Source organism: Protopterus annectens, chromosome 4.part0 (genome assembly GCF_019279795.1).
Source record: "Protopterus annectens isolate FY-2018-M chromosome 4.part0, PAN1.0, whole genome shotgun sequence".
Classification (NCBI taxonomy): domain Eukaryota; kingdom Metazoa; phylum Chordata; order Ceratodontiformes; family Protopteridae; genus Protopterus; species Protopterus annectens.
In genome coordinates, this window is record NC_056733.1 from 697,664,090 (window position 1) to 697,690,931 (window position 26,842).

The following is a 26,842-nucleotide window of genomic DNA, read 5'->3' on the forward strand; positions in this document are numbered from 1 at the left end:
AGATCTATGTCTGGAGTTCCCCAGGACACTGTCAATATCTGAAATACATGAAGATCCAGTTTCCACTCGTGGGGATCCATGATTTGCCTGCTTAACACATCTGCTAAGGAGTTCTCTGCTCCTGGCAGAAACCTTGCTTGAAGATTCAGTTGCAAGCTTAACGCAGTCTCCCACAAAATCATTGCTTGCCTGCATAGAGGATAAGAATGTGTTCCCCCTTGTTTGTTGATGTACCACATGACAGTTGTGTTGTCTGTTAGAATCAACACCTGCCCTGGAAGAAGTAAACCCTTGAAAGCCAGTAATGCAAACTGGACTGCTAACATCTCCTTCATGTTGATATGTAGATGCTGCAGTCTGGCAGGCCACTTGTCTTGTATCCACTTTCCATTCAGATGAGCTCCCCAAGCTGTGTCTGAGGCATCTGTCGTTAGAATCTGACTCGCCTCTGGCCGGGTCACAGAGGGTCCCTTGTTTAGGTGACATTCCTGAGCCCACCACAGAAATTCCTTTTGAATGCAAGGTATTATTTGAATGACAGTGTCCAAATCCTGGCAGTGCTGTGTCCATACATTCTTGAGATACCATTGTAGCTTCCTCATATGCAGTTTGGCATTGGGAAGTACCAGAATACAAGATGCCATGAACCCTAAGGCTTGAAGGACTGTCCTTGCAGTCAGCCCGGACTGATGAGATAGTTGATGGAAGTAAAGAGAAAGATTCTTTTGTTTGTCCGGGGTTAAAAGGCCATCTGGGTTGCTGTATTCAGTCTCACACCCAGAAAGCACATGTCTTGAGAGGGTACTAGACTGGACTTTATTTCGTTCACAGAATACCCTAGGCATCTTAGCACTGCTATCACATATTCCAAATGCTGAAGAAGCACGTCCTTCCTTGAGCCAGAAGCAGGCAATCGTCCAAATAAGGATAGATTTGTATTCCTTTTAGCCTGAAGAAAGCTATCACTGGAGCCAGAACCTTTGTGAATACTCTGGGCAGTAGATAAGCCAAAGGGCAATGCAGAGAACTGATAATGAGAATTCCCAGCTCGAAAACGCAGATACTTCCTGCAAATTAGTCTGATAGGAACATGAAGGTAAGCTTCCTTGAGATCCAAAGTTACCATCCAGTGATCTTTGCCCAGCAGAGGTAAAAGCTGTTGTAACGTCAACATTTTGAACTTGGGAATGTCCAGATAAGTGTTGAGGATAGACAGATCCAAAATTGGTCTCCACGTGTTCCCCTTTTTTGGTACTAGGAACAGGCGAGAATAAAACCCTAGGCCCCTTTCTGACACAGGAACCGGCTGAATGGCCCCAATTTGGAGCAACAGAGAAATTTGCCTGTGAGCCTCTTTCCTTTGTTGAGGAGGAATATCTGGCATGCCTTTGAAAGGAGGCAAGGTATGGAAATAAAACCTGTAACCGTGGTGAATGATATCCAATACCCATCTGTCTTGGGTAATTAAACTCCAGTTTTCTTTGAAAAGCGCCAACCGTCCTCCCAAAGGTGCTGCCAGACGAGAAGAATCTGGCAGCTGAAAAGGCAGGTCATTGGGTCTGTTTACGAAAGGACTGACCCCTGCCCTCACCAGAAGACTGAGCAGGTGAACTCCCTGTTCTAGGCCTAAAAGAACCTTGAGCTCTGCCCCTACCACGTCTAGACCTACCCCTAGACTGGGAATCATAAGCAGGATATGTCCACCCCTTGGTAGGCCAATTTCTACTAAACTTCGGAGGCTGAACCTGCAAAAAATCTTTAACAGTCTGCATAGACTTAGCCTTGTCTTCCATTTTCTTTAGAACTGCTTCCACAGGCGAACCAAACAACACATCAGATTGTAAAGGAGCATCTAAAATCCTTGTCTTCACATGCTCAGCTAAATTCTGATCCCTCAGCCAGGCGTGCCTGCGAAGAACCGAACCAGTGGCAGCCACCCTCGATGAGGCCTGCACAGCATCAAAACCACATTGCAAAGAATGCTTACCCACCTGTTCAGAAACATGAACTAAATCCTGCAACTCTTTACATTCAATACCTTCCGCCAAAGCATCTACCTTAGACTTTAATTGTGAAAGGAGATAATTTTGGTATTTCAACATGTGAAACTGGCAATTCAAAGCTCTCATGGCCAAAGTGGAAGAAGTATACACTTTCTTTCCCCATCTATCCAAAACCCTCGCCTCTTTATCAGGAGGAACAGGATTTTTAACAACAGAAGCCTTAACACCTTTAGGCCCCTGAGAAACAGTTTCTGGGTCTGCCCTAGGACTCTTAAAAGATACTTATGAGCTTCAGGCACCCTATAATATCTATCCGGTTTAACTGGAGCAGGAGGCAAAGAATCAGGGTTCAGAGAAGCCTCTGCAAAACATCCTCCACCACATCTAGAACAGGAGGTATAGCTAAAGGCCTATGCTGGGGTAGAAACAAAAATTCCCTAAGCCTTTTCCTGGAATCAGAGAAATCCTGACCTTCCCATTTAAAATGCTCCTCATGGAATGAAGAGTCTCTGAAAATGAAAAATCCTCAGGAGGAGAAGCAGAAGGAGTAGAATCATTTATATCAGAATCAGAGTAAGGGAATACTCCTGCAAGTCTTCAGCCGAAGACTCAGAAGCATCCGAACACTGCTCAAAACTCCCAAGCTCAGGTTCCACCCTAGGCCTCTTATCAGGAGGGGCATAGAACCTCTAATCATTGTAATCAAATCTTCTGCCATCTTAAGCATATGCTTCTTAGGTACAGACCCTGAAGAACTAGGGGTAACACCTGAAACAAAACCTGGCCTGCCCTGGGAGAAGCCTTGGAAACAGCAAGGGAGGGCCTAACCACCTTAGGAAGGGAGGGAAGAACAGCTACCTGAGAAGCCCCTTCCGCCTGGCCTACCTCCTGAGAGGTCACATCTTGCAACAATAAAGTCTCTCCTGGGATTCCAAAGAAATTTCTGGCTGAACCTCTGGCTCCACCGAGCCCTCTAAAGAACCGGCGTCCGCACGCAGGGTTCTTCCAGCCTAGGCTTTGCTGTTTTGTCCTTGCGCTTTTTGACGAAGCGGGCGTCGGAGCATCCGACGGCATTTTATAATTACACCGCTTCCCAAACACTAACCTGGCACAATCTAATCTTCTCTTTATAGTGCGTTTGTTAAATCTAGCACAAGAGCGACAGCCAACAACGTCGTGCTCAGGCCCTAAGCAAGGTATACACAAGGTATGGTAATCCCTATGAGGTATCTGTTTCCCACAAGAAATACAGTTATTCACTTTTTCTGACATCCGGTAAAATACTGAGGCAAGAAAAAACCAAAATATTCCCCAACGGGGTACTTAGCCAACTTGGATTCGGTCTGAAACTCCGACTTCGGAAAATCTCAGAACGCCAACCTGCACTTGCAAAACTGCTTCTGCATCGGACCATGCGGCAAAAAAGACTGAGGAAATGACGTCGGTCATGCGCATTTGTACCCTGACGTCCTGACGTCAGACTAATGCGCCTTGACCGACGTCAGCCTTATACTTTGGTATTCGGGCCGACTGGGACAGCGGACTACCCAAGTGTCAGGACTGCAGCAATGTGAGATGAAGAACATCTCAGGTGTTTTTAATGGTGAAATTTTAGAAGTGAAAAAAAAATGTAAAAGATGCATATAGCTTGCTTTTCTAGACACAATGGTAAAAGCCAATAAAGGACTAATCAAGTGCATACCTGTGAAATAGATGGGTCCTTGCAAAGATCCAGGTCTCTACAGAAATTGCAGTTTCTGCAGATGACTTCAGACAATATATAGGACTGACACGGATCCTTGAACTGTGCAGACTCAGAGAATTCCCCAACATCAATTAACCGCAGCAGATCACGTTTCAGTTTATTAACTTGATTAGTGATGTTTGTATCCAAGGATAAAACCTGCAATGAGAAATTAGTGATAAACAGTAAGGAAGAATACTGAATGCTGCTGAGGAAAATGGTGAGTACGTGCACAAAGATAAATTATCCTGCAACATGTAAATCTATTACAACAGAAAAGCATTTCCTCTAGAAATTTTTGGAAACATACCTTTAAACAGTAACAATGAATACGTATAGCAACAAACCTGGAAAACTAGGTATGCAAAGTCAACCTGGTGAGATACAGTTCAAGAAAATGTATGTCAGCCTTTTATCCTTTACATCACAGTGAACCCTTGCAACAGGTTGCACAACATTACTTCAATAAATGCAGAGATGGCTCGAGACATCCAAAAAGGTGTATTGCATCAATATGTAGCAGTTCACAAAAAGAAATCTTAAACAGAAAAATGCACAATGTCTTCTAAACTGTACCCATTCCAGATTACTCACCTTACAAACACATTTGATAAATTCCAAAGCTGGATTATTCAGTGGAAGATAGGACCCCGGCAGGACTGGAAACATCTCAGACGTTTCTGTGGTACTTCGACTTCCAGTTACTTTTTTCTGTATTTTCTGAGTTATAGTGAAGAAGTTCTGTGTAAGTTCATTTGCAACATATTCCTGGGAGAAGGTAATCATTCCTATGGGAAACATAACACATATTACTAACTTCACAGTGCCAAGCTTATTGGTATTCACTTCATTATCTGGCATTTCATTCCCAAACAGCAAGTCCCTGACACTGAAATAACTGAATAGATTAGATATTCGCTATTATACATTATGAATGCCTATATTTACATAATAGTATGTATTATATGTATATTTACATAATGAATAGATTAGATATTCGCTATTATACATTATGAATACCTATATTTGCATAAAATTACATTTGTAAAGCTGCTGAGATGGTACTTCTCACTTATTTGCCAGTTTTGATCCATTAAGTAAAGTACTCTCATCTGACTGATTTTAGGGATTTCTTATGGCAAAATGTTATTACAAAATGCCAGTGAAAGAACTAGAAAAGATGGAAACATCTAAATCAGCTACAGTAACTTGAATGATAAACAGAGCCTTGGAAAAGGTTATGGTCTTCACATCAATGCATTTTCAACAAATGTTCAGCCAACAGAACTACAATGTTTAAAACGTTACCGTTTTTTTTTTTACAGGATGCTTGTCAGCTTTGATTTTCAAAATGGCATTTGTAGAGCATGACTTTTCCTATGACAGGTAACTGTTATTTTTTTAATCACCCTTATTAAGTTATGACTTAAGACAAAGATACATTACAGAAAAGGAAAAACCATATTAACATCTTTCTCCATTTACATACATTATATAACATACATCTCTTCTTTGAAACTATTGTAAGTCTAAAATTAGATAAATTGCTGAATTCCTACCTTTCCTTAAACCACACTCCTTTTCAACGTTATTCTGCATGAATGTTTCAAACAATTCCATTTTTTCTATGTAATTTGCGCCTTCCCTTTTCTAACAATCCCTCTTAACATTCTTTTATTTCTTTTATAATATGCAATACTTCAAATAAAGCTGGTTTAGATTTTGATATCCATTTTCTAGTTATTGATTTTTTGGCAGTCAACAGAATTAAAACTAATAAGGCCTTACTATGTCTAAGCAATTCAGATCCTAAGTACCAGCAAAAAAAATCATTTCATTAGTTGCAGCTATTTGCTCACCCAATACTTTTGACAGAGTACTCTAGGAAATTGTTAAAATCTGCCAACTCATTACACTCCCAAAACTATGTTCTTAGTCATCTCTTTCTTCCCCATCACACCTCCAGCATTTGCTTTCTACCTGAGGAATAAGTCTTTGAAGTCTGTTTGAGGTATAAAAATAAGCAAGCACTTCCAAGCAAAGATCCTAAACCTTCTGGACTTTGTTGCATACCCGAGATCCACATAAATGTGCTCCTATTTCTCTCTCAAAAACTGCTTTTCCAGTCTCTCCAAAATTTTGTAACCTCCTCTGATTGATTCTTACAGTTATCATGCAATATAATCATGCAATATTTGATATGCCCTACTAATTATCCATTTTTAACAGCAGCTTCTATTCTAGATTCAACTAAAGAGTTATGTAGGTTATCTGCATGCCTCCTGAGCCATATAAATTCTTTTCAGCAGCAGCTGACTAATAGCCAGTCTTTAAAGAAGCCACATCAGATGTCTCTTCAAAAGACAAACACAAACTGCCAGAGGGCTTGGTTATTTGATGCCTATCAGATCGCAGTACCTTTTTTTTGGACTCGGAAACCTCCTTAGAGTTCTATCTAAAATGCCCTCTCCTCATGAGGCTTAATGATTCTTGAAAGGGATCCTATTTCTTTGCAGTGTGTCACAGCCCCACAGATAAGGAAATATGAGAGGAGCACAGTAGGTCCTTTTCTTTCAAATCAGAATATAAGGTATCTCAATGGAGGGAGTAATTCTCTTTTCCTTTTCTGTATGGATATGTGTTGAGGGCTGTCCCCTCCCCACCCCCACCCCTTCCATGAAAGAGAAGGCTGGAGTGGCTGAGGTTTAATTTTTCACCAAGCTACTAAAGAATGTGACTGAAATTCAGCGAATATAGTTAATTTACCACTTTTTATAGCCAGCAGTCAACAACCTTGTTAAAAAAAAAGCACTAATGAATGCTCACCAAATGCTCATCAGTATGAACAGTAGGTGTGCAAAACATGCAGTAAAAAGTACAGTTTTGTACCTACCATAAATGTAGATGTCCGAACAGGATAGCATCTGCAGTCATAACAAATGGGTTGTCCTGTCGTCAGGCAGCCCTTCGGTCGGCCGGATTCCAAAGTCTGGGTCCGGCTTCGGCTGATGTCGCACTTCACCCGACGTCATCTCTGCTGGTCTTCGGGTATAAAGGCATCAGCCGACGCCATTTTCCTCAGTGTTTCTTGCCCCAGATGCCAGTTGCCCTCTTGGTAAGCTAAATTTTGGATAAATCCCAATGTTTCCAAAAAGTAGAAGGCAAACACAAAAATAACAATGTATGTACATATATACAAACAAATACACCATAAGAGACTCCCGCCCAGCTAGCTATTAGGAGGGTAAATACCCTAGGAGTACCACAGAGGGGAAGGAGGGTGGGTAATCCTGACTGCAGATGCTATCCTGTTCGGACATCTACATTTATGGTAGGTACAAAACTGTACTATGTCCTTCAAGGATGCATCTGCAGTCATAACAAATGGGTAGAATACCATAGCCAAACTAGGGAGGAGGAAGAAGAATTATGGTGTAGTTAGGATCCCTTGCAGTACAGCAGTGGCAAACCCTGCTCGGGATCTAGAGTATAGAGGTAAATTATAATGCTTGGCAAATGTATGCACGGAGGTCCAAGTAGCCGCCTCAATAATGTCCTTGGTTGCCACTCCTCGTAAGAAAGCTGTGGTAGTGGCTGTAGCCCTTGTAGAATGAGGTCTTATGTTCTGTGGAATTGGTTTTCCGTGGTAGGAGTAACAGAATCTTATGCAATTTCCTATCCATTTGGAGATTGTCTGTTTGGAAATTGCTTTTCCTTCCCTTCCTGTTGCACAGGCTACTAAAAGATGGTCAGTTTTTCTGTCACCTTTGGTTCTGTCCAGGTAGTAGCGTAACTGTCTATGTACATCCAAGGTATGCAGTAGTCTTTCCCCCCTGTTCTGTGGATTGGGAAAGAAGGTAGGTAGGTGGATTGCCTGGTTTAAAGACACTCTGGATACCACCTTAGGCATAAATGTAGGATTAGTTCTCATGGACACCCTATCTTGATGGAAGATTAGGAAGGGTTGTACTGCCATTAAGGCCTGTAGTTCCGAAACCCTCCTTGCTGAAGTAATTGCCAGTAGGAAAGCAGTTTTCCATGATAGGTGTTGAAGATCTGCTGTTGCTGCTGGTTCAAATGGAGGGAGTGTCAATTTTTCTAGCACAAAGTTCAAGTCCCATGCTGGTAATGGTGGTTTCCTAGGAGGTTTTACATTCTTGATCCCTCTGAGGAACTGCCTGAGTAGAGGATCTTGAAAAGACAGGTGGATCGGCTGTATTCTGCTGAAATAGCTGATGCATGTATCTTGATGGAGGAATAGGACAGGCCTGTATGTAGAAGCTCTGCCAAGTACTCCACGATGTTAGCAATATCTATGTTCGACACATCTTTTCCTCTTTCAGTACTCCAAATGACAAATCTTTTCCATTTTCCTGCATAGTTCCTTCTGGTTGAAGGTCTGCGGGCTTCAAGGATAATGTCTTTAACCCTTTGGGATAGGTCTGGGTTAGTCGTTGCTATGTGATGTTCCAGGCAGTCAGTTGCAAGGTTTTTAGGTTTGGGTGCATGATGTTGTAGTTGTTCTGAGTTAACATCAAAGGCATCAGGGGTATTGACCACATTCTCCCCTGAGACATGCTCCTCAGCAATGGATACCAGTGTTGTCTTGGCCAATTCGAGCTATCAGGATTATCCTTGGTCCTCTTTGATTTTCAGTAGCACCTTCTGCATCAAAGGAAGAGGTGGAAATGCATATGCTGTCAGGCCTTTCCAACTGAAGGAGAGAGAGTCCACCTTCCATGCAAGTGGGTGGCATGTCCTTGTGCAGAATTTTTGAGCTGGTGATTGAGTGGGGATGCGAATAGGTCTATTTGTGGCATTCCCCATTTCTTTGTGATGGCCTTGAAGATGTCCGGGTGTAGCATCCATTCGTGAGCATCCGAGGTGGTTCTGCTTAACATGTCTGCTAGGGTGTTTTCTTTTCCCGGCACAAATATTGCCTGTAATTGGATGTTGTAGCTCAGAGCCATATTCTAAAGGTCCAGAGTCATTCTGCATAGGGGGTATGAATGAGTACCTCCCTGTTTGTTGATGTACCACATGACTGTGGTGTTGTCTGTCCTTATCATTAAATGGCCTTCTTTGAGGAATGGTCTGAATTTCTGGATTGCTAGTTTTACTGCCAGCATTTCTTTTTGGTTTATGTGCAGGTGCAGCTGGTCTGGAGTCCACAATCCTTGTATGCATTTGTCCAACATGTGCGCCCCCCAGCCTAGGTCTGAGGCGTCCGTTGTGATGGTTTGGCTTGCTTGAGAGTTGTGGAAGGGCAAGCCTGGGTTTGACTGGCATGCTTGAGCCCACCATAGGAACTCCTGTTTCAGGCATGGGATTAGTGGGATTTCGGTTTCTAAGCTGTGCCTGTGTTGAGACCATAAATTCTTTAGGTACCACTGTAGCTTTCTCATATGCAGTCTGGCATGTGGGACCAAGATTATGCCTGATGCCATGAAGCCCAAGGCCTGCAGTACTTTTCTTGCTGTTAGTTTGTTCTGCTTTGTTAATGCCAAGAAGTAAAGAGGGAGTTGTTTTTGTTTTTCTGCAGTTAGGAATGCCATTTGTTTTGCTGTGTTCAATTCCGCACCCAAGAATGTTCTTGTTTGGGATGGTATCAGTCTTGACTTTTGTAAATTGACTGTGTATCCCAGGGCTTGTAGTAAGCAAATGACTCTTTGTAAATCTGTTGTCAGCTTGCTTTTGTTGTCCGCTTGTAACAGGCAGTCGTCCAGGTATGGATAAATTTGGATTCCCTGTAGCCTGCAGTGAGCGATTACTGATGCCAGGCATTTTGTGAATACTCTGGGCGCAGTAGATAAGCCAAAGGGCAATGCTGAGAATTGATAATGCTCTGATCCTGCAAGAAATCTGAGGTATCTTCTGCAATTTGGTCGTATGGGGACGTGCAGGTATGCCTCCTTGAGATCTAGAGTTACCAGCCAACACTCCTTGCCCAGCATGGGAAGAAGTTGCTGTAGGGTCAGCATTTTGAATTTTGGGACAATGATGTATGTGTTTAAGACGGACAGGCTGAGAATAGGTCTCCAACTTTTCTCTTTTCTTGGTACTAGGAAGAGTCTGGAGTAGAATCCTTTGCCCTGTTCTGTTATTGGTACTCTTTCCACAGCTCTTATCTTTGTTAATTAAGCTATCTGCTTTAGAGCTTCTGTTTTTGATTTGGAGGTAGGTTTGGCATTCCTCTTTTACTGGTAAGGTGTGGAAGTGGAACCTGTAGCCTTGGTCTATGGTTTGCAAAATCCACTTGTCTTTGTGATATAGTGCCAATTTTTGAAAATAAGGCTAACTTTCCGCCTAAAGGTGCTGTTATTTGCTCCCTGGTAGGCGGTGTCAGAGCAAAGTCACTGTGATTGTCCTGTTGCAGTGGCAGTGGTTGTGTCTGTGCCTCGGTTATTGCCTTGCCACTGTCGTCCTCTGTAGGCACCTCCTCTGGATTGATTTCTGCCTCTAGAGCGTCTATTCCTGCCTCTTTGAGATTTTGAGGAGTCTGGAAAGGACCAATTTTTGGCAGGCCAGTTCCTGCTAAACCTTGGGGCTGAACCTGTAAGAAATCCTTAACTGTTTGTACAGATTTTGCCTTCTCTTCCATTTTCTTCATTACTTGCTGAGCAGGTGTACCAAATAGACTGGCCTTATCCATAGGAGCATCTAACAGCTTTGCTTTAACATGATCCGGCAAGACCTGTTCTTTCAACCATGCATGCCTTCTTATCACTGTGCCAGTCATGGCTGATCTAAATGAAGCCTCCAGTGCATCATAGCCACATTTTAAAGAATGGTTACTAACCTGCTGAATGTTATTCACCATTTCTAAAACATATTTCTTATCTAAGGAGTCATCAGTGGACAGCTTCTTAGTTAACTGATCAAGCATAAACTCTTGGTATTGGATCATATGAAACTGACAGTTTAAAGCTCTAGCTGAGAGAGTAGCAGAGGTGTAAACTTTTTCCCCATCTCTCTAAGGACCTGGATTCCCTTTCAGAAGGAATAGGGTTTTTGCTGAGGTCGAGGCTACTGCCTTAGGCCCCTGGGATATAGTCTCAGGATCTGCAAGTGGGGCCTTGTATAGGTGGTGATGAGTGTCTGGCACCCTGTAAAATCTATCTGGTTTGGCAGGGGCTGGAGGTAAAGTATCAGGAGCAGTGCAAACATCATTAAATGCATCATCCACAACAGGCAGTACTGGAGGTATAGCTAAGGGCCTATGTTGTGGTAAGTGCAGAAATGTCCTAAGCCTTTTTCTGGAATCTGAGAAATCTTGTCCCTGCCATTGGAATTGTTCTCTCATGGCATGTAAGGTTTCCCCAAAGGAAAATTCCTCTGGTGGAGAGGCAGATGGAATGGATTCCTCAGCATCGGAATCTTCATAAGTAGAAAAGGAGCCTCTGGCTGATCTGTAATGTCTGAGTCATCCGACGAATCATCAGAGGACACTGGCTCGGGGCTCTGCTCTAGGTCTCTTTTCTGTGGCTGAGAGGCCCTGTCTGGGTGAGATTGGGATCCCCTAATTAAGGATATTAAATCCTCTGCCAGAGTAAGCATTTGTGAACTAGAAGTGGGCCTGTGTGAGGGAGGCTTAACAGGCACTGATTTAACAGTTTTGGCTGCTTTAGCCCTGGCAAAGGCCTTAATAGACATGGCTGCAGGAGGCCTAGCAGCACCACGTGCTGGGGTAGAGACATCCAAAGGAATGGTGTCTGATAAATCACTAGGAACCACAGTAGTAGGCAAAACTTCTGAGGCCGATTCAACTAAGGTAGCAGGAGCCTCAGTAGTAGTCATGGATTCGCTGAAGATTGACGGTTTTCGGTTTCGCCGAAACCGAGACACTCGCGTTGCTTAACCGTGGTTTCGCCGAAACCGGACCGCGAGTGTCGGTCTCTTTCTTTGTGTTTTAACAATTTGGGTAGTCGGAGGATCCGACGGCATAATGTACGCAAAATCTGAGCCGAAAAACTGTTCAGCAAACTCCGACCCGACGCCTGCGTTCGTCGGTTGAAGGAAGCACAGGCCGAACAGGCTGCTACGTCGTGGTCTGGGCCTAAGCAAGGCAGGCAGTAAGAGTGGAAATCTTTATGAGGTATTTGTTTCCCACAAGTTAAACAGTTATTGACTTTTTCTGACATCAGCTGAGGCAAGAAAGAGTCCCCAACGGGTACTTAGCTTTTAGAAGTCTTGAAGTAGTATTCGGTAGTAGTAATCTCTGGATCTGACCGACCGGCACTTGCGAACAGCTTCTGCTTCGGGCGCCGCGCGGCAAGAAAGACGGAGGAAAATGGCGTCAGCTGATGCCTTTATACCCGAAGACCAGCAGAGATGACGTCGGGTGAAGTGCGACATCAGCCGAAGCCGGACCCAGACTTTGGAATCCGGCCGACCGAAGGGCTGCCTGACGACAGGACAACCCATTTGTTATGACTGCAGATGCATCCTTGAAGGACATCAGTGAGAGCTGGAAGATCAATGCAATTAAAAAAAATGCACACACACACACACACACACACACACACACACACACACACACACACACACACACACACACACACACACAAACGGTTCAGCTTGCTCTCTACTGCAGTCTGCAACTTGCGCTCCTGTGACTAAAAACAATCACTAAACTAGATGACTAAAGGTTGAGAATCAATACTACAATACTGAAGTGATAGTGTGGAAACAAAAAGAAATGAATTAGGTACAGATAAACAAAAATGCACAGATGAAGAAAAATTCTCCTACAGCTCTGGCAACCAGAGTGCCTGCCATCTTGTACTGGTGAAACTCAAATGTAGAAAATAAGGTGCAGTGCGTAGAAAACAGCCAACACAAAGCAGAACGTACTGAGAAAGAGGGTCCTAGTGGTTAAAAGAAATAATTCCTTTAATGAGACAACAGCAACCAGAATAGTATTGAGCACTTTTGTCCCAAACAAACCAGGGACTTCATCACAATACCACTGGGACCCTCTTTTTTTTAGTGCGTTCTGCTTTGTGTTGGTTATCTTGTACAGGTGAACCCATCTTGAGTAAGGGGGACCCTCAAATAGGTAGGAAAGGATTATATTACAGCCTACAGTCAGAGCCAGAGGAAAGAAATACACTGAGGATCATAAGATGATGTAAAATTCAACCCACAGTTACTTATGTATTATTTCTGTTGAGATTTTAGGTGAACCTTACAAATAATAGTAACTGGGAGAACGGCATGCAGGAACCCCCTCCTTCTCTGAACATGAGCAACTTATCCAAGTAAAGTGGTCCAGCATACTGCACTCAAGCAAAACTAACAATTTTGTTATTTTCAAGACTTGTGATCAGGCCTACTTCACTAGTCCCACATTTTCTGATGATCACACTGAGAACCTTGCTACTCACTATTTGTGATCCAGACAAGTGCTTTGCTAAAAGCAGCATTTCCACAGTGTAAATGTGCAGATGAAGCAGCTGCTAACCCACAACCTCTGTTGTTTTTTTATTTTGAGCAGCGAGTATTCAAGTACCCCACTGTTTACCGACGTGGGAAAACACTAAGTATCAAAGGGGAACTAGGAGAAGAAATCCTTGAAATGACTTCAAGGCAAAAAAAAAAAAATGAAAGAAGTGTTCAAGGTCTATTGGGGAACAAGATACCCCTCTCAGTGGACCAGGACAAGTACTGCTCCCCAGATCTAGTCATGAAGTATCCAACATGAACATTTGCAGGCAACAAGTAACAGGATAAGAATTCCAAAGGGAAGAGAGAAAGAGAGAGAGAATCTTTTCATGAATTCCACTGAAGCAGAAACTTGTGGTTCAGATGAATAGGTGTAGCAGAATCACCTTAAACTGATCCCTTGGGCCTACTACTGATCACTCCAATTAAGTCATATGAAGGACAATTGGGTATTTGGTCGAAAAAGGTAGTCATAAAAAATAGTCAGTTCCTCCAAAACATCTGATAGGGTTCCTCAGCCACAAATGCTCTCAAACTCGCACAGTCCCACTACTGACTTAAGTACAGCACCCATGCCTACTATAACCACATCAGCACAAAGTGCTCCAAGGAATCAGAGCTACAACACAGTGTTCTTGCAACAGACAGGGCCTAGGGCTAAAATACCAAAAATATTCTAGTTGTAGGTGACCTTTTATTATGCATACAGACTGTAAACTCAGCAGTCTGGTGAAGGGCAGGATGACCATCAGTTCTCTCTCAGGAACTAAGTTTAAAGGTATCACCAGGGGAATCTTAGCCCTGCAGCATCCAGAATACAAGTATGATCTTGTCATTGCTCATGCTGTGGTCAACAATCTCAAACAATCCACCTCAGAGGAGGTGGTGACATGGTGGTGCTCTCATTAAATGTTCATAAGGAGGGAAAATCTCTTGTATTGGGCAATTTTCCACACACACCTACAATGATGCCTAAATAGAAATCACTCATCATTGGCACTACTGACTGACTTTGTAAGCTGGGTTTGCAACACCCTGGGAAAATGTGGTAAACAGATCATTCAGCATCACCTAAATGATTGGTGCAGCCCATCCCTAGTGAAGTGAAATTCCTAAATATTCTAACCTGACAAATTCTAATCAACCAGGCATCAAAGTGGCTTTGCTCAATACAAAAAGCCTCGGAAGTAAAACACCCAGGGGACACATTCATATTTATTAGAGCACATGTCTAAGCATCCCTTTCCAAATTACTTCAGTCTTGATTTAGTGCAAATTCATTATCACTCAACAAAACAAAATTTACTTTATTGGAAATCACAGTCCTGAGAACATCATACTGCACACACAAAAAAATGCTCCCTCAGCTGGAATTCTATCAAAGTTCCTTTTTAATAGGAGATGTCAAACACCCAAATATCAAATAGCCTACCTACATATTCAACAACTGTTATGCCCAGGCCTTTCTTAACATCCCTGAACCAAGTAGTTACTTCTTCCTGCTAAAGGCCCAAACCTCCTAGACCACCCCTTAACTAATTTTCCTGACATTTGTAACTCACAAAATACCGTCTTCCACAGTTACAAGAGACCATTCAGCCATCACATTCATTCTCAAGAACAGAGGTCGTGGTAATCCATTTACTTTCAGTCACTTCAGCAAAATCAACCTATTACATTTTATTGACATTTTTGAGAAAAAATAAATGGTCCAGTCACCTCAAATCCCTGAACACAGGCAATCCAGCCTTAACAAAGGAATTTTGTTTGCCTGTTAAATCATTGGACAAAGAAAAGTGCCCCTCCTTCAAAAGCAAAACAATGAATCCAAACTTTAAATCTGATGTCATAATAGAATCATGAAATTATGTAATAAGAAACATAAGCTTGTAAGCCTTATATAACTCTTGCTCCAAATCAAATTAGTCGAGAATACTATCAAATCAAGACTGCACGGGAGCATGAGACAGACATCAACACTAAAGAAAACCATAAGGCCTTTTTAGTCATGTAACTAAACTCAAACACCACGGCATGGTCTGAACTCACTATAAATACTACTACCCACAATGAACCAGCATCTATGGCAAATACCTTGATTAATTCCACTCCATCTATTATATTCTCAAACCTCGCATACCAGCTCACTCCATACCCTCAATCATCAATACTGACCAAATCTCAACCACAGACCAGCTTAAAGTAGCTAGTTTGGCATCAAGTGGCAATACCTACAGGATTAGTAGAACTCAGTATTGTGAAAACATTACAGTTAATAGAAATTAGTACTAGGATCATAGATTATAGGTTCATAGATTAGTACTAGGCTATCTGCCCCTGTGGGCCATTTTCAGCCTAACCAATTACCCCATGTGAGAATCAAACCCTGCACCTTATGTTTGTAAGGTAAACACCTTAACCATTATGCCACTATTTAGAATAATCTGCCCTAGTATAGCACCCTTATTAGTCTGCACCAACAAAGCACCCTTAACAGCCTTCTACTGCTTACAGATCACCCCCTTGTAGCTTACCAAAGGACAGGAAAGTAGGGAAAGGCCAGTTCCTAAATTCTCTGCAGATAGCTTGGTGGATAAGGGCATCTTGAGAAAATGTAGCAATTGTCTCATGTTTATTGACAACCACTTAAAGTAGACACAGTATGTGAGAGGTGTACTCTACTCACATAACAATGGAAGCTAAACTCTTACATACAACCACATATCAGGTTTGTCAAAACCATGCAAACTCAGACAGACTAATGTATGCTGAGACACATAAAAGCACTCTTCCTAAACAACAAAGGTTGCCTAGACTGCCTGTTGTCAAAGCTATGCCTCAAAGCCCGAAGGCACTCAGAAAAAAAAAAAACACTTAACACCACACATACTGTCACTTTCAGTGGAGCCCCAAACACTAAACAGCTAAGGCAAGCAAACACACTTCCCAGGATTCTTTTCATGGGAGACTCCATTATAGCAATATAACAAAATCGACTCAACTGAACCTCAAGGTGTTACGGCTCAGTGCCAGCAGCGTAAATAAAAACTACACTCTCTTCAAGCCCTCATCACACTCAAGAAAATGGACATCTGTGCAGTCACTGAGACATGGGTTAAAGCGACAGAAAGTACCATGGCAGTGCAAAGTTTCAGTGCCTTCCACACTTTTAGATCACTGCTGCACAGACGATTCTAAAGGTGAAAGTGTCTCAATATACATCAATAACAAGCATACCTCTACAATGGTCAAATAGGATGATATGCTGAAGTTCCTCCACATGCAGATCACCACAGGCAAAATCCTGTACCATACCCTAGCCAGCTATAGCTCATCCCTCCATTATCCCAAAAAGCTCACAATGCATACTTGGACCTAATGGAGACACTTACCCATCCAACCTAACACCCTACTCATGGGAGACTAATTACCACTCTACAAACTAGTAATTCTACACAGCCTCAAATCTACAGGTACAGAAATTCCTGGACTTTGTAAATGCAAACACCTTTGAACAAACAGTGAATATGTCCACTACAGACTTCAACATACAGCACCTAAAGCTCACAAATATGGGAGAATGCTGCACCCCCACCATGTCTCGTCCTCCCTGCTAAGGTCTGACCATAAAGCTGTCTCCTTTGAAAACAAAATCAACTTTGTCATCCCATTATGTTAACAGTTATGAACTATTCCAAGGCAAATTACGTTTAAGTGATAACGTATCAAAATTCAATGTGCCTCCAAACCCAGAGAACAAAGCAGCCTATGCTGAATTGCTCTCAAACTCCGTATAACTATGTGAATGGCTGCACAGAGGCTGCTATTATAGGGGCCAGAAGCTGTTGAAGACTGGGGGGGGGGGGTGAGAGGGGCACTTAGTGATCTAAAAAGGGCATTTTGTTTTATAACTATTTAAGTACCACAACATAGGTTCACTTGGAGGACATTTTAGGCTTAGCCAATTCCCTTTTGGTGCTTGAATGAACATTTTCTGATTGGTCTTACCTATCCCATGGCTGATAATTGTATACTAGCCCTAGTGAGAATAACTGTGATCATACCATAGATAATTTGAGGGGACCCATGTAAGGGATGCAGCATTTAGGAACTGCCTCTATCCATTAGTGGCATGAGGGGCAATCCTGGAGTACATTTTCTATTACCCATCCTTAGATCCAGGTTGCATTTGAATATGGACGGATGAGCTTTTACTTTTGAGATGTATATGCCAAACAGAAAAAGTCTCCGCACCGAACCCTGGGGGACTCCATTGGTGACTGGTCTCTTCCCTTATTTTGACCTGCATCCTGTGAGCAAGTTGGCAATCCAGCTAGTGATGCAAGTGTTTGCTTCTACATTACTCATCTTTTGTACTACACCTGAGAAAGGGATTGTGTCAAAAGGCTTGGCCGGGTCAAGGTAATGTGGTGTGAACTGTTTTACCTTCATCCGTTGCTTTGTTAACAAGAGTAAAGCTTAAAATTAGCCCATGATTTTGAGCCTTTCACATTTTCCTCTGGACTGTTTCCACATTTTTAGGGCCATGCATACATGTATGCATTCTTTGATTCACCCTCCTGATTGTATTAAATGATATTCCTTGTATAATACAACACCAGTTGTTAGAATGCATTTTAAATTTGTAGTTTTGAACAGTCTTCTAGTAAGCAATGAAACTACCCATTTCAGAAAATTTCAATCATAAAAGGCCACTCAAACTTCTGCCATTACAATCCACCCATAACAGTAAATATGCAAAATGTCTGCAGAAGTCAGTCATCTAAATAATTCCATATTAAAGGGATCTCTAACTAATGAAGAGGTTGCTGCTAGGAAACAACTTTATATTTCATTGTTTCATCTACAAATAAAATAGCTGTTGCCCTTGAAGAATAAATTGCCCATGTTACATTAAAAAAAAATGATAAGCTAGTAATATTGCAATAAGGAATGGATAGCAAACTGATAACAGGTTCATAGTTACTAAATAACTCCTCCAAAGGAGGACATTCACAGAACTGCAGCATCCACTCCCTTTAAAGTACAACACAGTACAGTATCCATCTGCATACTGTGGGAGTAGAACCCAGAGTCTTCTGCATCAAAAGTAAGGCTACTACCTGTTGGACTTGGAATAAGCAGCACTAAACTTCTCTTCCCCTGAAGCTCTCAGCACCTTGTAATTTTTTAAATTTATTTAACATTTGCTAACCAGGAAATTCCGACTTAGAACAAAGCCAATTTTCAGCAGAGGCCCCAGGGAGAAATGCTCCAGTCACACATCTTTGTAACATGGGAAGAAACTGGAGCACCCAAAGGAAACCCACACAAACACAAGGAGGACATACAGACTCCACATAGAAAGCACCAAAACCAAGAATCAAATCAGAGAACCTCTTGCTGTGAGGCAACAACACTACCACTGCACCATCCACACGACACAATTAAATCTCTCAATTTCACAGCAGAAGAAATCTGGAAAAAGACAATTTATTGGGGGTGGGGGGTGGGCATAGGGCTAAAACCAGACACATTTTAAATACTGCTTGTATAATCTTAGAATGTTGCTAAAATAGTGTTTCGTGTTACCATGTATTTCCATTGAAAGATAGGAAGACTGAAACTTAAAGTGCTATCATTATTTAGTGAATTCTGTTCTCATTGATTAATCTAGATGTTGAGAGCTATGGACTCAACTCCCTGAATTAGATGTGGTGGTGTGGGTAGACAATGCAGGTTCTTTACCTACAGGGATAGTTGAGAACTATAGCTGAGACCACTTACAAGCAACAACAAATCTCTCAAGGGTCCATGACTTTCAGGGTAGTCTCTGATTTTGACTCTGATCTTAGATCTGTCCCTCTTAAAATTTCGGAGAAAAGGTAGTAAAATATACTTAATAAATAATGACAGTAATTAGGTTTAGAAATTTCATTTACTTCAGAAAATGTACAGTGATTCACATACTTTTATTCTGTCAAGGTCTCAAGTCAGCAATAGTAATATTTTGGAAGTGCCCCCGATAAGCTCTGATTATTTCTGGATCTGTCCCAGATTCTAGTGAGATTTGACTCTGGTTGAGCGCTGTGTTTAAGAATCTGAGGATGCAAAAGTTAATTCTGAGGGTTTTATTATTCTGGCCGTAAAAAATCACTGCCTAGAAGTTGAAGTCCCTGTACATATATACAGGTAAAACGCGTACTAAAGCCTGCAGCTCTGGACAAAACACTAACATAGCACTGAGCTGCAAGGTGGAATAATAAAGGTACCTGTCCAAGAAGATACAACGAAAAGGTAAAAGTTTTCTAAGTTTATAGTAAAGATAATAAAGTAATAGAAAAAAAACATGCAGAAAGAATGAAGAAATGAAACACGTGTTTACTTGTTTTACTATCAAAATAAAACCAAAAATGTTACCAACCTAAGCATCCTTTTTAAAGAGAAATTAATAGTCTGCAAACATTCAGTGAGCTGATTCATCCATCTCTTGTATAATTGCAATAGATGAATATTTTGCACTTTATATCGGCATCATTTCATAAGTGAGAGATACCCCTTAAGGTCTTTTCAGCAAAGTCACTCGACCAGATTGAAATCTTCTTAGTGATTGTAACGGATGTCCCTAATTATCAGCTACTGGATTTGTTCCTCAAATTTTGTAACAAAATTTGAGACAAACAGGCATGAAATGTGTACTGCATTTAAAACCACGAGCCTGGAATTGTTAAACACAGTACAATCGAAAGCAATAATGTTTGTGGAATAAGTTATATCATAACACATTTTAGAATATACTCTTTAAAATGTAGTTGGGCAGTGCAAAAATGTTGTTCTGTTCCTGCAGCAAAATGAGATCTTGAGAGAATGTTCTATTGTTTTCCTTTGGCTTTAATCGAAGGTCCAATCTGCCTGAGTTGGTGGTAACTCAGGTGGATATTATGAATCCTTCGGATTTTAAGATGAAACAAACAGCCATGCAGCTGAACAGATAAACAAGTAATTTACAGAAATACACACCAGCAGTTTCATAACAGACAGACACACACACAGAGTCCAGCAGCAGTTTCATAACAGACAGACACACAGAGTCCAGCAGCAGTTTCATAACAGAGACACACGGAGCCCAGCAGCAGTTTCATAATAGACACACATGGAGCCCAGCAGCAGTTTCATAACAGTAAATGGACACACATGGAGCCCAGCAGCAGTTTCATAACAGACACACATGGAGCCCAGCAGCAGTTTCATAACAGTAAATGGACACACATGAAGCCCAGCAGCAGTTTCATAACATAAACGTCAGTGTTTACTGTGGGTGACTAACGCAAGTTTCATAAATAAATGGCAGTGCTTACTGTGGGTGGCAGCACGTTTCATAAATACACAGCAGTGCTTACTGTGGGTGACTCTCTGGCAACAATGACGCGATTCCCATGCACGTTTGTGTTTAAAATTCATGCGATGCACACAAGTCCTCCGCTGGGTCCTAAAACAGGTCTTGCAGCTGTAAAAGTTGGGGGGGGGCTCCCTCCCCCTTGCACTATGGTTCTGGAGCCTATGGCTGCTGTACCTACCAGAAGCAAGCCTAGGACTAGCCCAAGAAATTAACTTCCCAGGTGGCATCCCAAATTAAAATCTACAACATAAGGAAAAAATTATGGCAAAATTCAAAAAGGATAATTCCTATAAAGTTAAAAAATAAACACTCATCAAACTAAATAGGCAACTGAGAGGGCTAATTGGGTCAAGAAAAAACAACTTTGAGGTTAAGACAGCCTCACAAGTGAAAGATAACCATATGTCTTTTTTCATCTATGTCAGAAACCTCAAGGACAGCTCACAGCAATGTGTTGAACTGGTGGTTAATGGTACCACATTCAAACAGCCTGGTAATAAAGCGAACCAACTGTTAGTGGACAAATTCAGTTCTAACTTTATCCCCCTCTAATCCCCAACTATCCCCTCCAAAATGCCCTCAAACATAATGCCTTTAACTATGACTAGGAAGCATGTACTGGCTACACTCACTAGGGCCAAGATCATCATCCCAGGATGCCTCCTGAAAAGTCTAAAATACGACTTCTCAGGACCCATGGAGTCCTTATTTAACCATAGTTTTAAAACTAGCTTTGTGCCACACGAATGTAGGACTGCGATGGTTATCCGCTTTCATAAGGGTAGACCTTTAACAGATAATAGAAACTACACACCCATTAGTCTGACTAGTTTTATTTGTAAAGCCATGAAAATTATTATAAAAAGGTCACTAAGGCAATGGATGAAGGGAAAGCTGTGCATACTGCCTACTTAGATCTGGCTAAAGCATTTGATACAATACCCCACTTGGGTATTGTCAACAAACTTACAGAACTAGATATAAACACCTTTAGCTGGCTCACTGATAGGACCCACGAGGGTAGAATCGGTGAGGTCACCACTAAAAAGAGGTCTGTCACAAGTGCAGTCTCATAGGACTCTGTGCTAGAGCCATTTCTTTTTGGCATCTACATCTCTGGTGACAAAGGCCTCTGCCTGACTAGATTTTCAGAGGATTGCAAACTGGATGCAGTCAATGAATCCTCCCATGACGAGAACACCCTTCAGAAAGGTCTAACACAAATAAATGCTTGGTACCAAAGACATGGCTTAAAACTCAATCCCAAGAAATGCATTATAGTACCTTTTGGGAAGTCAGCCACCCTGGGTAACTATGTTACCAATAAAACACCCCTAAAAGTTGATTCAATTGTGAGGGATCTGGGATTTCAAATTGATAGTAACCTAGCCATCGACCAACAGGTATCCAAGGTAGTAAGAAAATCCTTCTATGCTGCTCAACTTTTAAGCAAGGGCATGGCATCCAGGTCAAAAGAGTACATCATACCACTGTACTCAGCCCTCTTCCGAACCATCATAGAGTATAATACCCCCTTTGGTATGTAACTGACCAGACACATGCAGCAACTAGACCATCCACAAAGGTTCGATACAAAATGAATACAGGGAGTAAACACAATGTCCTAAGCTGATCACCTCAAAACCCTGTGTCTACTCAGTACCATACAGACGTCTAAACAGGTGATCTTTGTCTGGCATACAAGGCATCCCAGGACCCTGTTTTGATGAACCTTTTGTACATCTGCAAAACAAACAGCATCAGAACTACTAGATTAAAAGACCTAAATTTTACTTGTGACAAACAGGACATGTTGGAGAGACATTCCCATTCTCTGGAGCAGGCTTCCTATACATGTGAACCAGAGTGCCTCCATGTCCCTATTTAAGCACAACTTCAATCAATGGATAGGTAATTGGAAATTCACCCTGGTCTTGTAACTATGTGTCTGATAGACAGAGGCAATGAGTAAATCACCCCCTATATAAATCAATTTGTGGGTCACATTTGGGTTCCACAACTAGGCTTATAAGGGCTCTAGTAGTCATTAGCTTACTATACACCTCAGAACCTTCTCCAAAACAAAAAACAACATCTCCATGGGACCAGACAACATACTCGACAGCTTAATGACAAGCTTAAAGAATGACTTATTCAAACTTCTACTAAACCTCCTCAAAGTCTTTCCACAGGATATATAGTAATCCTTCTCTAAGAGTGGTCCCTCCGCTGACCATAGCAACTATAAGTCCTGTAAGTCTCAATTACCTTATCTGTACAGCTTTAACATCATGGAATGAATTACTATACAACTAACCAAACATGATAAATGCGTTAACAACAAATCAAGGATGATGCCAAGTTACCAACAGAAAATTATGGATTTTAACAACTGGCTTATCTTCTGGTGTCAATCCAAGGAAGGCACAATATTTGACAGAACGGGAGGACATGGTTGACACACCACACTGCTTTACCAGGGATGGGCTGCACTTATCCCCTCTATGCTTTCTGTCCAGAATACTTAAAGTGTATGACCCACTGGAATTTTTATATGTGCAACTTACAATAAACAGAGTCTTGCAACCTACAAGTCCCCCTTCCACATCCCAGGAAACACATACTACCTATCTCAATGTACTAGAGTCCCTCACTGTTCAACCCAATTATGATATTCATGAGGGAAACTCAACTACTCCTCTATAGATTGGGAATCCTACACCACTTCTAATGCACAAGCCCAGCAATTTTTAAACTTTGTTAATACTAGCATCATGGATCAGTTAGTCCATTCTCCTAACAGGGATAGGAATATACTTGACCTTGGTACTTGTGAACATGGGGGGGGGGGGGTGATGTTCCTCACCCAATGTAATGTCTTCCACTTGTCATATCTGATTATAAGGCAGTACTGCTTGAAATAAAAATTAAATCCAGGTTCCAGCGAAAACAAAAACCTGTAGGAACTATTCCAAAGCTAACCTCTCTCTACTAAGCAACACCTTGGCTAAATTCCAAGCAACCCCAGACCCAGTAAACACCATAGTGCATATGTTGAGCTATTTACAAAATCATTGTACAGCCATACTGACAGCTGTATACAGCAAGCTGTGGCACTTGTATTAAGACAAAGACCAACTCAAAAGACTAGCAACGCTGGTAGAACTCAATATCAATTAGTTATATAACAAAAGAAAAAAATCTTTGCCAAGCGTAGAAGGAACAAAGCCATATAACTGAAAGCCTCCTGACCAATCTAAATAGGTAGCTAACAGGATTAACCAATATTTCAAAGGCTAAATTTGAAGGAAAAAGTATGTTCTCAGGCAATGGACAATCACAAAGCTTTCTACAGCTATGACAGTAACCTCAGGGGAAATATACAACAATGCTCAGAACTTTTTGTAAATGGCATCAGCCACACTGAACCCAGAGGCCATTGTCAAATTTTTGGCTGACAGTTTCATCAATGTGCCCTGATAACATCCCAGGATGCTTAATAAATAGCATGAAACAAGACTCCTCTATCCACTTGAATCACTTTTCAACTGAAGCCTACAGTCAGGTTTTGTGTCCAAAGAATGGAAGAGGGCTACAGTAATTCCCCTACACAAAGGAGGTCCAACCACTGATCCACGTAACTACAGGTCCGTAAGTCTAACCAGCCTCATATGTAAGACCATGGACAGAATCATCATGGACGTCATAAATGAGGAAATAGGTAACCTACAAATGCTGGATACTTCATAGTTCAGCTTTGTTAAAGGAAGGTCATGTCTATTAAATCTAGTGGACTTTTTTGAGATGGTTACAAAAACACTGGATGAAGGCAGGACTGTGCACAAAAATTTACCTCACTCTGGTCAAGGCTTTTGGTACAACACCCCACTAAAGAATTACATATAAACTCACTAATTTAGGTATAAACCCTCTTATCACCTGCTGGATAGCCAACTAGCTCACTGTTGAGATCAAGGAGGGCAAAATAGGTGAGGCCACCTCCACCAAGAGACCAGCCACTAGTGGAGTTCCCCCAGGGCTCTGCACTGGCCAACTCCATTTTAGCATCTATTTCTCTGAAATGGAATCAAATGCTGAAATTTTACGGCTGACTAAGTTTGCAGATTCTTGCAAGTTGGGGGGGTTTCACTGACACCACTGCAGACACTAGTATTCTTCAAGAAGGCCCATCTCTGACTAACAAATGGTGTCAAAGCCATGGTCTTAAACTCAATGCTAAGAAATGTATAATTGTACCCTTTGGTGGAGGAAAAGGAAAGGCCCTTGTGAAGCATCTCAGTTAAGCATTGAAGAATCTGAGGTAAATTGGGAGCTGCTGTGCCTATCCCTTGAGTTTGGCTCCAGGCACAGAATCTTTTCCATTTTTCAGCATAAGATTTTCTAGTACTGGGCCTTCTTGCCTCCAAAATGACATCCATCACTTGTTTACTGAGGGATGGTAATGGAGAGATTAGGTAATTAGCCAGGCTGCCAGGTTCAGGGTTTGAAGCTGAGGGTGCAAAATCTGGCTCTCCTGCTGTGACAATAGGGTAGGGGTCTGAGGCGGGTGCCATGGAGCCAGCAGTGGCACACTGCGCAAGAGGGAGTACCAGTGTTGGCATGGCCAGTCTGGTGCAATCAATATCGCCCTTGGTTTGTCCTGTTTGATCTTTAGTAGTACTTTGGAGAGGAGAGGCAGAGGAGGAAAGGCATAAACTGATAGATTGTCCAGCTGAAGGACAGAGCATCCACTTTCCAAGCTTGTTTGTGGGGAGTCCTCACGCAGAATTTGTCCAATTGGTAGTTCTGGGGGGAGGCAAACAGGTCCATATCTGTTGAAAGTCTTTGGTTCCAGTTTCCAATTGTGTGGGTCCATGAGATTTCTGCTTAGTTCGTCTGCCAGTGTATTTAGTTTTCCTGGCAGGAATTGAGCCTGTAGATGTACTTGGTAGCTCAAGGCTGTGTTCCACAATGCCATGGCTAGTCTGCAGAAGGGGTAAGAATGTGTACCCCCCCTTGCTTGTTTATGTACCACATAACAGTGGTGTTGTCCGTCTTTACCATTAATTGTCCTGGAAGAATGTGGTCCTTGAAGGCTGTCAGAGCATTCTGTACAGCTAACATTTCTTTCTGATTGATATGCAGGTGCATCTGACTTGGGTTCCATTTGCCCTGAATGAGCCCCCCCTCATGCATAGTCTGATGCATCTGTTAGGGTTTGGGCAGCAGGGGGTAGAGTGAATGGTAGTCCCTTGTTTTGGTGGCAGGCCTCTGGCCACCAAAGGAACTCTAACTGTAGGCAAGGTATGATAGGAATCATTGCTTCTAGATACGGAGAATGTTGACACCATAGGCTTTTTAGATACCATTGTAGTTTCCTCATATGCAGTCTTGCATATGGAATTAGTAGAATGCAGGAGGCCATGAAGCCCAAAGCCTTGCAGTATCTGCCTTGCAGATAGCAGGGTTTTGTGGCCATTAGTTTGAAGTAAGTTGTCAAATGAATTTGTTTCTGTGGTGTGAGGAAAGCCATTTGGGAAGTTGTGTTCAAGCTTGCTCCCAGGAATATAATTTGTTGACAGTACCAGATGTGATTTCTTTTCGTTTATGGTGTACCCCAGACAAGTTAGCACCTTTTGTACAAATGCCAGATGATTCAAAAGTATGTCCTGGCTTTCTGCCTGAATTAGACAATCGTCCAGGTATGAGTATATTTGAATATTTCTTTGCCTGCAAAATGCAAACACTGGAGCTAGACATTTTGTGAATACCCTGGGCACAGTAGATAAGCCAAAGGGCAGTGCAGAGAACTGATAGCATGTAGCCTGCTTTGAAGCGTAGGTATCTCCTGCAAGATTCCCTGATTGGGATGTGCAGTCAGGCTTACTTTAAATCGAGTGTTGCCAACCAGGCATCTTTGCCTAGCATAGGAAGCAACTGATGAAGAGTTAGCATCTTGAATTTTGGAATCACCAAAAAGGTGTTTAAGGTAGAAAGGTCCAGGATAGGACGCCATGAGTTGTCTTTTCTGGGTACCAGGAAGAATCTTGAGTAGAAACCTTGTCCCTTTTCCTCTTCTGGTACAGTTTGAATAACCTTTATGCTTAAGAGAGAACGTACTTGCTTCTGAGCCTCTGCCCACTAATTTGGGGGTAGATCCGGCCAACTGTTTGAGGTTGGTAACGTGTGGACGTGAAATCTGTATCCTTGGGAAACTATGTTTAAAACCCATTTGTCCTGGGTAATGAGTTC

At 42.0% G+C, this 26,842-nt stretch overlaps 1 protein-coding gene across 1 annotated transcript in view; it reads right to left on the minus strand.

Moving 5' to 3' along the window:
* Positions 1–26,842, minus strand: part of POLE (DNA polymerase epsilon, catalytic subunit) — a 1,031,469-nt gene that overhangs the window by 45,237 nt on the left and 959,390 nt on the right. Inside the window, exons 43-44 of the mRNA XM_044069769.1 lie at positions 4,342–4,535; positions 3,706–3,906 (exon numbers count right to left, since the gene is read on the minus strand). Of these exons, the coding sequence (XP_043925704.1) occupies positions 3,706–3,906; positions 4,342–4,535 (395 nt within the window). The remainder of the gene's footprint in view (positions 1–3,705; positions 3,907–4,341; positions 4,536–26,842) is intronic.